At 47.7% G+C, this 13,615-nt stretch overlaps 1 protein-coding gene across 1 annotated transcript in view; it reads left to right on the plus strand.

Moving 5' to 3' along the window:
* Idh3a (isocitrate dehydrogenase [NAD] subunit alpha, mitochondrial) overlaps positions 1–13,615 on the plus strand; it is a 32,636-nt gene that overhangs the window by 10,448 nt on the left and 8,573 nt on the right. Inside the window, exons 6-8 of the mRNA XM_077658049.1 lie at positions 1,415–1,517; positions 11,661–11,725; positions 12,916–12,997. Coding sequence (XP_077514175.1) covers positions 1,415–1,517; positions 11,661–11,725; positions 12,916–12,997 — 250 coding nt within the window. The remainder of the gene's footprint in view (positions 1–1,414; positions 1,518–11,660; positions 11,726–12,915; positions 12,998–13,615) is intronic.

Below are 13,615 nucleotides of genomic sequence, written 5' to 3' on the forward strand. Positions count from 1 at the left end.
CATAAAAATTGTTAAGAACAGATATTTATTAATAGAAGATACATAATTTGTACTTTCTTTAATGGCCTGTCACTTTGTATTTGGGATTTTTTACATATCACCACTGGTCTGAAAGTGTTGTAACCCCGTACGGCCCAGCTATCAGATGTGATACAAAGCATAAAAATGTGAATACTTTTTATTCCTGCCCACATAGCTAAGTGAATTACTAGCAGACTTGAAGTAACAACCCTCTTCAACTTATCTGTCAATGCAAGGCCAAATTATAAGCTGCCAGAGATGTAGGAGGCCTGATGAGAGATAAATTCATGCAAAAGCTAGCCTTAATGGCAGAACTGCCTAAAATTTCTGTGGTTATAAGGCTGCTTTCACATACAATGGAGCCATTTTGAATATTAAACTTGGTTTACTATGTGTGCTTGCGTATTTTCATGCGGTTTTGTGGTTCCTAGGCATTCGGAAATTATCAAAATTAGCTGAAATCAGTTATCCAGTAATTATTTTTTTTTTCATGATGAATATCCCTGCTTTATACATTTCTGCCTTCAAGGGGCCATCAGTGATGAAATCCTGGGAGTTCATAATTTTAATGTGATGTTTTCAATGCCTGAGCCTTAGAGGGTTAATTAATGATGACTGATTTGCTATTAATATGAAATTAAAAAAAAGTTTCACTGAGGGACTGCCATCATCATTGAATCAGTTACATCTTTTTAAATCCTTCGCTCATGCTATGCAAGACACCCTTAATAAGGTAAATACAGGGAAGTTAATGTGATTTAAGTACACATGTGTATAGATTGATAAGCTCTCCAATTATAAGTATGTCACATGAATGTCGACTGGAGAGTCAAACTTTATTGTATGACTGACTGCAGTGACTGATGGACATGGGCACAAAGCACAGAGCATGTGGTTTGCTAGGCTGTTCTCTTTGAGTGTGCCATAAATCCATTCTGCTTATTATGCTGCACCATTATCTGCCACTGGGCAGAGGCGACAATTGAGACAAAGGAGAATGAAAGTGAACTGCTGATAGCAGCGTGTCATGATTGCAGCACTCCTTACGTGTGCACACTTTCTGCGCCTTTACTTAGCAGGCAACAGCACTGCTTTCTGATAAGCACTGTGGATTGCAACAGGCTGAAGATAGCAGCTGGGCAGGCTGAAGTCACTCTGTCAGGCACCTTGTGCGCATGCAAGTGTGCTCTCTTAATTGACTGCTGTATCCTGTCACGTGACATTTGCTAGCCGGCTTGTGGACACTTACAAGATTGCATTAGAAAAAAAACTGGAGAGTTGTACATCATGTGTGCTCTGCCGGACTTCACTTTCATGAGCGCTATGGCCCATCAAGCTGAGGGAGTTCTTAGAGGCTTTTTTCTGTGTGCTTGTGTGTCTCTCGCCTTGACAGGCGGATGTCTGACGGCCTTTTTCTTCACTGCTGTCGGGAAGCCGCGGAGAGAAACCCTTCCATCAAGTACAATGAAATGTACCTGGACACGCTGTGCCTCAATGTGAGTCCCTGTTGTAAAATGGCACTGGTCCTCTCTTGTCTCTCTTTTTTCCTCTTTTTAAGAAATGTTTCCATTATGTAAACTTGTGCTCACCATTGGACCGTCTGTTCAGCTCCATAAAGCTTGCACTGCCTTTTCTCATAGCCCCTGAAGGCAGTGAATTGAGCTTTGGCCAGCACTTGCTTAAAATAAACCGGAGGAACCTCTGTATCGCATTGTTTCAATCTTATCCGTTTTTGCCACATAATGTTGAAATACAGCTGGCAGCTCCCCGCAGGGGGGCGCCTGCAGTTTGCAGGCGTCGCGACGGTGTGTGGCGACACCGCGGGTTCCCGAGCATCCGCAGGGACATCTCCGCAAGGGGATGATGGTGAACTGTGCATCACCACGGACCCGAGCACCCGCGCCTCGCCGTGCGTGGCATCGCCGTGTCCGGGGAAAAGGGGATCCTGGTGGTTGAGCCGATGCCGAGCGTTTGGACCCTTAAGGCACCTTGGCGGAAGCAACACGCCACTTTGGCCCCAGCTTCCTGCAGACGGCACCTCCGGCCTGACCCGACCGGGGGGAATCGGCAGTCGCCTTTTCCTATCCTCCTCTTCATCTTTAACTTTCGTATCTCTGTCTCACAACTCTCCTATATCCTACTCACTTTTTGGTTTTTCCTTTTTTCCTGGCGGCGAGGGTTAACCTTGTGTGACCAACTACCCTGAGTTGCGTCATATTTGGTTATAGTTGAGGTGTACAGCTGGCGTGGGCAGGACTTGCTATCAAGTTCCTGTCCCGTCCCCTTGTTGGACTCCGTGGTGGGTGGCTGGCACCATGACCGAAAAACAAGGTTTTTTTATGGCTCCCCAACTTTCAAAACCCGATCGCTCTCTCAAAAGAGGGCGGAACGAGGCAGACAACTTCTTTCAAAAAAGAAAAGTAACATTCCCCAAATATCATGTGATCCACAGTGAACAACAAGATAAACAGGCAAGAATAATATCCCCCTTCCTTGTGTCAAAGTGCTTGACTGAAACCCTAGGCATTGGCTATAAGCTGTCAAAAATGGCCAGCGGCGACTTATTGCTCGAACTGTGTGACAATGTCCAACATTCTAAGCTCTCCAACCTAACGTCCATAGGGGAAATCCCGGTCTCCGTGACTCCTCATCGCTCACTAAACACCGTCCGAGGCGTAATATCGGAAAATGATTTTCTTCACATAACTGAAAAAGAAATGCTCGAAGGGCTCATCGACCAAGACGTCATAGATGTCCACCGAATCAAAATTCGGAAGGACAACAAGGAAATAGACACAAAACACATGATCCTGACGTTCAACACCAGCACCCTGCCCGACACAATCGACGTGGGATATTTGAAAATCAATGTACGACCATACATACCAAACCCTCGCAGGTGTTTCAACTGCCAAAGGTTCGGCCACGGCTCACAGAGCTGCCGCGGTCGTAAAGCTTGCGCAAAATGTGCCTCTAAGGATCACCAGTCTGATGTATGTGACGCAGCCCTGTGCTGTCCAAACTGTGAAGGAGAACATGCTGCATACTCCAGGGCGTGTCCGTCCTGGAAGAAAGAAAAAGAAATTATCACCATAAAGACCAAAGAAAACATTTCTTTTAAAGAAGCGAGAAGGCGTTTTGCGCTTACAAACACATTCTCCTTCACAGCAAAACAAAACTTCGCTGATGTGGTGCGCAGGGGCGTAGCACCGCACAGCACTCCGGCACCTGCCAATGCCGCTCCCACCGAGCCTATGGCAGGGCCATCCACGCCCCAGGCAGGGTCAGCGAAAGCTGCCCTGTCACTGCCAAAGCAGGGACCGCCGGTCCATGGGTCGGCATCCCGCAGGACCTCCCCCCGTTGGGAGAGGCCTGAAACTAACACAACCGCGGCTGCGCGGTCCTCCAGCACCTCTGTTGAGGTGATGGATACAACACCCACTCCGCCTCCATTACAGCGGCGGAACAGCTCTCTTGAGCGAAAAAAAGACAGGCCCCTCATAACGGGCCCACCTCATAAGTAAATCTCCTTTCATTTTCTTTTAAAAACACAAGCATGGCTTTTTTAATTCAATGGAATTGTAGAGGACTTATGTGGAATTATAGTGACATAACACATATTTTAGGGTCAATGTTACCCATAGTTTTATGTCTTCAGGAGACCAATCTTGGTCCACAACATGTACATATCCTGAAACATTATCAAACTTTTAGACGCGATCGCGGGCAGGCAAATCGACTCTCAGGAGGCGTCGCAATTGTCGTCCAAAGCGGCGTCCCTGCTCGAGAAATAAAGCTCAATACAAAACTAGAGGCGGTTGCAGTCAGCATCGTCAGCTATAAAACACTAACAATCTGTTCCGTATACATTCCTCCACATTTTACACTAACAGTCCATGATCTAGAAGAATTGATAGATGAACTTCCAGAGCCATATCTGGTAGTTGGGGATTTTAACGCTCACTCCCCTTTTTGGGGAAGCGAGCACTGCGACTCTAGGGGGCAAACAATCGAAGATTTTATCGTCTCAAATAACATCTGTCTTTTAAATACAGGAAAAGCAACTTATTGTTGCCCAAGCTCGGCAAAAATGAGCTTTCTCGATTTAGCTTTCGCATCGCCATCGCTTTTTACAGATTTTAAATGGGATGTTTTAAATGACCCTCTGGGAAGTGATCACCTACCTATTATCATCAGCCTCTCATCGTCTACTGCAGTCATCCCCACAAGACCACGGCGCTGGAAACTTCACCTTGCCGACTGGTCACTTTTTACAGCAAGTGCCACACTAGAAAAAGAATTTTGTGAAGATCTCAGCATAGACGAAATTAATGGAAAATTTACTACATGCATAATATCGGCCGCTACACTAGCCATACCACAAACAACAGGACTCGTACACAAAAAACATAAAGTATGGTGGACACAAGAATGCACATTGGTAAAAAAACAACAAAATAAAGCTTGGGGCTCTCTGCGTCGGTATCCCACAGCGGAGAACTTGATTGCCTTTAAGAGGGCCAAGGCCAGAGCGCGATTCGTTCGGAGAAATGCCGAGAAATCCTCGTGGCAGAAATATGTGTCCTCTATAATGTGGGATTGAATGGGGAGATAAGTACTTTCTCCCCACTCAATCGCGGCTGACACGGTTCAAAGCCGCCCGGACCCCACCCCGTGATCGCGTACGCTACCAAGCGCACGCCGACCACGGCGGGCCGTGCTCTGGGGGAACAAAGGAACGACACATTGGCTGACACAAACAGGCATTTATTGCTACAGAAACAATAACGCCAGCTAGCAACAAGGTACGCTAATGAATCAAGGACGTCCGACTCACCAGCAAGGTTCCGAGCGAATGTTCGCCCGCGCTAGGGCAAGGGATATAAACTCCGCAGGCCGGACGGGACGAGTACGGGAGCCTGTCTCCCCGTCGCTTCTTCGCCCCGTCGGCGAAGAGCGGAGACCCGAGCGACGCGTCCGATCAGGGTGATTATCCCGGCCCAAGAGACCCCATCTCCCGCGGGCAGGCTTCAGCAGTCTCCCGCGCAGCGACGCTGGCGCCCTCTCTTGCCAGTTAATGTAACTGGCAAGGGAACGCGCTCATCCACGGGTTACGACTGCTGCTGCACGGTGCCTCGCGGGAAAGCAAACTCAGGGGGCTGCAGGGCAGGTCCCCACATCCCCCCAACCTTAAATAGACCCACGCGCCTGAAAGTACATGCTATGGAGGAGTCTCCTGGTCTTCATGTCTTTGAGGCACGTCTTGCAGCGGAGGTCACGCCGACAGCGTCCACGCAGACTTCCGCGGTATTCCGAAGGCGGCGTGAAGGTCTCCGCTGGGACGACTCGTATGGCCCGCGGACTACCGTGTCCGCAGGCCCGCGAATCGAAGGCCGGTGGGAAAACTGCAGGCCAGGATCCTGCAGTAGTCGCCAGGGCAGCAGCAGCCGGAGGTGACTGCTGACTGGTCTCGCCACAGCTGCCCCGGATGGATGCGGCGAACAGGATACAGGCCGCTCCGTCGCAGCAGGTGGCAGCGAGACGATGTGCACCGGTCAGCAAGCCTGGGTGGCTCCACCGGATCTGCAAAATTGTCGAAACGCTCTCGGCGTGCCTTTAACGTAGGTCACGGGAGGGGAAACGGCATCCGCAAGGGCCTCGTGGCACAATGCCTAACTCGCTAGCAAAACGTGTCGGCGGCTGTGCAAACGCAAAGTTCGAGTGAACAAAGCCCTTTCTTGAGTTGAACGAGACTGCTCAGTTCGTGCGAGGTTACAAAAAAACGGACGGGCAGCAAAGTGCGCCCCCTCTCAACGTCACGGTCCGGTGGTCATCTCTTTTAACGTGGTGCAGGCGGCTCCGAAAAGCCTCAGGCCTAACTACCACTCCGAAAACGACCGTGACCACAACAAAGACCCGAAACGGGTTCTGTGCGCGCAGCCGCGAGGAGACATCAGCTTTGTGGGGTGGTCCTACCCCGCTCACTGCACAAAGCAGCTTCTGAGCGGTCGGCGCCCACCGTATCGGACGGTGTCGGAGCGCCCGGTGCCGAGCTGCAATACCAGCGAGCTCGTAGCGGCACCCGTGGCCCCAGGCCACCCGGCTCCCGGAGCCGCGACTCCCAGAGTCGAAAAAGAGATAGTAGAGAAAATATATACAGAAACTCGGACCACCCACGCGGCTTCCGTACTCACTCGCTTCGGGCTCGGCGACTCCGCGGGCGCTAGGCCTCGAACTCCCTCGATGCGGACCAAGTCATTCTCACGAAGAAACTCCAGGGAAAAAAAAAATGTGCTGAGCATGTCGAAAAGTTCAAACATGCTGCAGCGCAATACACCTCGCACTCAAGAAAGCATGCCGCAGGTCCTAGCGATCAAAATTCACTCTAGGCCTAGCACTTGTCAAGTCCGGACAAGGAGCGTTCCCCGAACCGAACCGACAATCGTCCAATGTTCCAAGAGCAGGCCCCACGTTGGGCTGCCAGATGTGGGATTGAATGGGGAGATAAGTACTTTCTCCCCACTCAATCGCGGCTGACACGGTTCAAAGCCGCCCGGACCCCACCCCGTGATCGCGTACGCTACCAAGCGCACGCCGACCACGGCGGGCCGTGCTCTGGGGGAACAAAGGAACGACACATTGGCTGACACAAACAGGCATTTATTGCTACAGAAACAATAACGCCAGCTAGCAACAAGGTACGCTAATGAATCAAGGACGTCCGACTCACCAGCAAGGTTCCGAGCGAATGTTCGCCCGCGCTAGGGCAAGGGATATAAACTCCGCAGGCCGGACGGGACGAGTACGGGAGCCTGTCTCCCCGTCGCTTCTTCGCCCCGTCGGCGAAGAGCGGAGACCCGAGCGACGCGTCCGATCAGGGTGATTATCCCGGCCCAAGAGACCCCATCTCCCGCGGGCAGGCTTCAGCAGTCTCCCGCGCAGCGACGCTGGCGCCCTCTCTTGCCAGTTAATGTAACTGGCAAGGGAACGCGCTCATCCACGGGTTACGACTGCTGCTGCACGGTGCCTCGCGGGAAAGCAAACTCAGGGGGCTGCAGGGCAGGTCCCCACAATAAACAGCTCAATAACCTAAAAAAAAATGTGGGAAAAAGTTCGAAGATTCAGTAGTGACCATACCCCTTTCACACTTCCTCTGTTGACTACACCCGGGACACAAACATCATTGGAAGAGCAGGCCAACATACTGGGTGAGCATTTTGCTGAAGTTTCCAGTTCGTCCAATTACACAAACACGTTCCAGAAGTACAAAGCAATAGCAGAAAAACAAAAACTTCCATTTGCAGCAGGTATGCACGAGGACTACAATCAACCCATCACACTCCAGGAATTGATTAAGGCATTATCTTCTGGTAAAAAGACAGCACCAGGCCCAGATAATGTGCATTACACTGTGCTTGCCCATCTCTCTGAGGCTGCCGTGCAGGCATTGTTGAACTTCTTTAACAAAATATGGACAACTGGGAATATACCTGAGGAGTGGAAGAAAGCAATAATAGTACCTTTTCTGAAACCCGGAAAACAACCAACAAGTCCTAACAATTACAGACCGATAGCCCTCACCAGCTGCATCGCTAAATCTTTCGAAAGCATAGTAAACATTAGACTGACCTTCACACTTGAATCTCGTCGACTCTTAGATTTACATCAATGTGGATTTAAGAAAGCATGCTCGACCACTGATCACCTTGTCCGCCTAGAAAACACCATCCGAGAGGCGTTCATCCACAAACAGCACTGTATCGGTGTCTTCTTCGATTTGGAGAAGGCATATGATACCGCGTGGAGGTTCGGCATCCTCCATGACCTAGCAGATCTAGGGATCCGCGGCAGGATGCTGAACTGCTTGAACGACTTCCTGACTAACCGCACATTCAGAGTCCGTCTGGGAGCAACTCTATCAACGACATTCGCCCAAGAGAATGGCGTACCCCAGGGATGCATTTTAAGTACGACACTCTTTATAGTAAAAATGAATTCCTTGGCCAAAGTAATACCTAAGTCCGTAATGTATTCAGTTTATGTAGATGACATACAGATAGCATACACTTCTTCCAACATACTGTCCTGCGAGAGACAAATACAAATTACACTAAATAAACTGGCTGCTTGGGCAGAGAAAAATGGATTCAAGTTCTCCCCTCAAAAAACAGTAGCTGTTTTATTCTCATTACGACGAGGCCTACAGGTCGATCCCAATCTGTGCTTGAATCAAACCACACTGCCAGTCAAACAGGAACATAAATTTTTAGGCGTCACTTTTGACAAGAAACTTACATTTCTGTCACACATTAACAACCTGAAAAAGAAAGCATCCCAAGCCCTCAATGTATTGAAGGTACTCTCGCGAAAACGGTGGGGGTCCGATAGAGCATGCCTACTGCAAATATATCGCTCTTTGGTGCGCTCCAAGCTGGACTACGGGTGTGTGGTATATGGTTCGGCAAGAACATCCTACTTGAAACGACTGGACCCTGTTCATAATCTTGGTTTGCGCCTATCAACTGGAGCTTATAGAACATCCCCGGTAAAGAGTCTTTACGTTGAAGCTAATGAGCCCACACTAGAGGATAGAAGAGTCACACTAACATGCACGTACATCCTAAAAACCCGTTCTCTCCCTAAACATCTCTGCTATCCCATTGTTACCAAGTGCCCATCTAGGAGATTATTCAATAATAAACCACATTTTATCAGGCCACTAATAATGCGCTTTGAAGATAAATGTGAAGACTTAGCAGTGCTGGACGCCCTACCTAATATTGCACAAAGACATGAATATCTACCACCATGGTACAGCCTTCCTTCAGTGTGTGACTTCACATTGACACACTTAAACAAAGAGAAAATACCACACGAGCACATACTGCAAGAGTTCTTTGCACTACAAGAAAAATATGACACTTACACCGAATTTTACACTGATGGCTCAAAAACGGAAAGTCATGTCGGAAGTGCAGTAATTCAAGGAACAAATGAAAAAATGATACGATTGCCACAGTATGCATCGGTATTTACTGCGGAGTGTTATGCCATCTTTGTAGCTGTAGAACAAATAGTAAAACAAAACATAAAAAATAGCATCATTTACACCGATTCACTCAGTATGCTAAAAGCGCTGCATTCTACAAACGCTGCTGAACCCATAATAGGAAAAATCATACATAACATAGTTAAAATTACAAAGCAAAAACATAACATTATATTCTGCTGGGTCCCTAGCCATGTTGGAATTTTAGGTAATGAGAGAGCAGATGCTTGCGCAGCACAAGCTAGAATTGGCCATATAAAACAAGTTAACATACCACAGAGGGATTTTTCTAAATTACTGCACAGTAAACTCAGGAATAAGTGGCAGATTGCATGGGACGAACAAACAAACAACAAACTACATTCTATAAAACCTGTTTTGGGAGAATGGAGATCATGTACACATCAGGAGCGTTTCATAGAAGTTATTTTGTGTCGACTACGCATTGGACACACACACCTTACTCACAACTTCTTACTGACAAAAAAAGGCAAACCTCTCTGCGAAATGTGTGGCGATGAACTCACAGTAAACCACATTTTAATTGTATGCAAAAAACTGGAACAACTGAGGAAAAAATATTTCACAACATTGTACAATGAATACATCCCACTACCCCCCATGTTACTTTTAGGAGATCAAGCACTGGTTGATTTTTCTAGCATTTTTAAATTTCTCAGAGAAGCCAATGTTTTATACAAACTTTAGATATAAAAAGCGTAACCTTTAACAAAAGCTCTAACCGTGTGTTTGGCGCATCATAGCCTAAGTTGCTTTTGCGCCATTAAAATCAATATAACTAACTAACTAACAGCTGGCAGCTATCAGCATGTGGCGTCACGAAAGACATTAAGAGCCAGGTAGCACCTTTGCTTTCTAGACTGTTGTTTTCTGAAACATGAATAGCTGCAAATCTGCTGTTCTGCGCAGTTTCATTTTTTTTTTGTATACTTTAAAGATGTTTCCTGTCTTCACAAAAATTGGGCTGATCATTTGCTTTAGGTTGCCACCCGTTATGCAAGGAACTGGGAATGAAGTGTTTCTTTTTTGAGACTATAAACTATGTAGTTGTGAGATTGATACATTTCACTGTCAATAGTTACCTTGGTAACTTGAACGGGCCTAAAATTTGTTTTTGTGAAGTTCAAATTAAGAAGTCTTTTTCAAAATTCTCAGTATTGATGGAACCAATGAGCAAGTTTGAATTAACCGGAAGTGGTGATTAAACAAGTTCGTATTAACGAGAGCCCACTGTAGTATGTGCATACCTGGTGCGGGAGAAGTGTGTTTGAGGGAGTTAACTTGTCCAGATATTGCTGTTGCTGTCATAACTTGGTTGATGCGCTGCCATGGTGGCTTAGTGGCTATGGCGCTCGGCTGCTGACCCAAAAGACGGGGGTTCGATCCCGGCCGCGGCGGTCGCATTTCGATGGAGGTGAAATGTTAGAGGCCCATGATGTCAGTGCACGTTAAAGAACCTCATGTGGTCTAAATTTTCCGGAGCCCTCCACTACGGCGACCCTTAGGGCCCATTCACACTTGAGAGTCGCAGAGGTTGCACGACTGTTTTGGTCAAAAAGCGACAGTCGCAAACGGTCGCGTTGGTTGAAAAGCGACAGTCACGGGCCAGTCGCTCGCTGCTTGATTTTGCAGCCCCGCGACTGCGAGTCGCAAACCGCTGAACCAATCAGCGAGCGAGCCGAGCTTTCGGTAATGACGCCGCTCGCGGGTGCGCCGTAGTCGTCGCTAAGCCTAGCTGGTTTCACATCGATGCCACAGCTGAGGGCGTTTCGGAACTGACCAGCGCTGTAACCAAGATGCTACTTTCATCACGGCTTTATTGCGAACCCCGTCTCATGATAATATCAAAATATGCCCGATTTCTGCGACGCCTTCAGCAGCGGAGAAAGCAGACGCCAGGCAATCGAGCCGCTTTGGGCGACAGCAGCAAAGCAGCTATGAGAAGAAATTTGCTTGTATCCAGCAGCCCGGTATTGGCCAACGACCCTCAAATTTGATTCATTTTTTTAATTTCGTATTCCCAGAGCATGGTATGAACGGAAACCAACAACATACTAGCGCCTTTTTCTGACGCTAGTGGCTGGCTGGCAGGACGCTTGTATGGCCGCGGTACACATTGCGCTATATCTTCCTCTTTGCTCGGGTCGTCGCAGCCCATTGCTAATATCGAGGGGCCAGAGCACTTTCGAGGGCCATGCGCGAGCGCAGGAGACGCAACCAAAGCAGACAAAACTCTCGAAAGCGCGCGAACGGCGTCATTCCCAAGAGTTCTCATTTCAAACGAGATTCGAACGAGAAGGCGACCCGCAGGTCGCCCTTGCAAGTGTGAACATTGGTGTTGTCGAACTGCGGTGTAGTCGCAGGCGACTGCTGGTCGCGCCACCTCTGCGACTCTCAAGTGTGAATGAGCCCTTATAGCCTGAGTCGCTTTGCGACATTAAACCCCGCAGACCAAACCAAGTGTGGTTGATGCTGTCTTTTTCATCACTGCAGTACATCTTATTTTGCACAGCAGTTAAATGTGAGAAGGTTATAATTCTTTTGTGTTTACTTATTCTGATCCCCACAGATGGTTCAGGATCCATCCAAATTCGACGTTCTTGTGATGCCAAACCTGTATGGAGACATCCTTAGGTAAGTTTGATGTAGGTTGTTTTAATAAATATCGAGGGCACAGTAGTAGTTATCTTTGAAGACAGTCGAGCACGGTCCTCCGAGGCGTAACTTGGTTGCAGAACACTTCTGAAAAATAGCATTGCTGCATAGTCAATGAGAACATTATTAAGTGGGTCTGGAGCTTGCACATCAACATTACAGTGATGGAACAAAGTACAAATTTGACTGTGGTCATTCGTTTAGGCTTGACATTTCATTTTTCTTAGGGTAAAAAAAAATGTTTGCCTAACTGAAAAACTAATTGCAGTCTAAGTTCATCTGGGCTGCCCTTCATAACTTGCTATGGGGAATAAAGCTCTTGACTGTCATTTTAAGCCAGTTGTGACAGGTGAAAGTTTTGTTATGGTGGTTTAGTACCCCTCCCATAGAGGTAGCAAAAATCCTTGGGCAGCTCTATCAGTGCTCACAGGAGCGTTTATAGGCTTGCTATGTGATTTTGTCGCATGTCTTTTTGGCACTGTTGGCTTCAGTATGCTGACTTGACTAACAGCCCTTGCTGTTATATAAACTAGTGTGGCAATACTAAGTCAATCAGGTCACTTCTGTCTTTGTGAGTACTTCCCTAGACTTTCAGGCTTTCAATACAGCACCACTAATGACATCACAAGGTGCGTTAAAGCACACTTAAGGCAATGGCCACATGCAAAATGGGTTTCTTCTGAGTGGAGTGTGTGCTTAAATGCACCTCAGAAGCAGTGGGCAGAATCTGTGGCTAAACTATAGTTTTTCTAAGCAAGTTGGTAGGCCATGAAACTCTCATAAGAGTTGCTTGTAGTGACTGCAGACTTTTTATCAGCAGCTAGTCCTGGTTTCAGATTCTTTTTAGATGTTCGTAATGCATGTTATTACAACTTTGTTACATTGGACATCAGTGTTTAAAGGGGATCTGTAGTCGCAGAATGATGTGACTACAAAATTTCTGCTTGCCTACAGCAATGTTAATGGAAAGTGCAGAGTAAGTGAAATCCAACCTTTAAAAGGTGAAGCTATTGATGCGTGTAAAGTGTGGTGCCTTTCAGCTTTAAAGCAAGCAAAGAAGCTTTGTGCGTTAAAATGTCATCAAAGTGCCGCATGTGTTGTTGAGTATACAGGATTGCATCAATGTGTGGCTTGGCTGCACACATTTCGTGTTGTTCTGTCCTTTGCAGTGATTTATGCGCCGGTCTTGTTGGAGGGCTTGGTGTGACACCAAGTGGGAACATTGGATATGACGGGGCCATTTTTGAGTCGGTAAGCTTTTATAGTGAACCATTTCAGCGGTGCAAGTTTTTCTTTCTCAGAGAAATTCTGGACATGGAGAGATTTGATAGTGGAAGATCACCCACCTAGTAAGGCTTTTATTTAGAGCGCTCTCTTATATGAGCAGCAGCAGTAAAATCCGCCTTTTTCATTTTCCTGTGCTGCCACCTCGCGTACAACGTTGGAAGCTCACTGGTAGGGTACTGCGCGCCCAACCCGGCTGGACTGAGTGCCGCTGCGGAGCACGTTTTGTTGGAATCTGTCAACGATGGCGTGTCCTGGGCAGCACCTGGTACCTGGAGGATTTCTAGGGTTGACTGATGGCTTGGTGCGAAGTCCGAGGCAGGCTGTAGTGCCCACCGAAGAGCAAATTCTTCAGTATCTCCAATCATCCGGCATGCGATGCGAACACCAGCTAGCAAGGGCCGCCGCTTCAGAGATGGAGGCTACATTCGGAACATAATGTTCAATGAAATATCCCCGATCAGTGAGGTTGGCGTTTTCCGCTGTATATGCCTGCCATTCATGAAAGGTGGATACTACATCGTGCACGCCGTAGTACAGAAAACGACTGGGGACAACAGTTTTCACAAGCAATCGTTGTGCTCA

This window comes from Amblyomma americanum, chromosome 3 (assembly GCF_052857255.1).
Source record: "Amblyomma americanum isolate KBUSLIRL-KWMA chromosome 3, ASM5285725v1, whole genome shotgun sequence".
In the NCBI taxonomy this organism is placed as follows: Eukaryota; Metazoa; Arthropoda; class Arachnida; order Ixodida; family Ixodidae; genus Amblyomma; species Amblyomma americanum.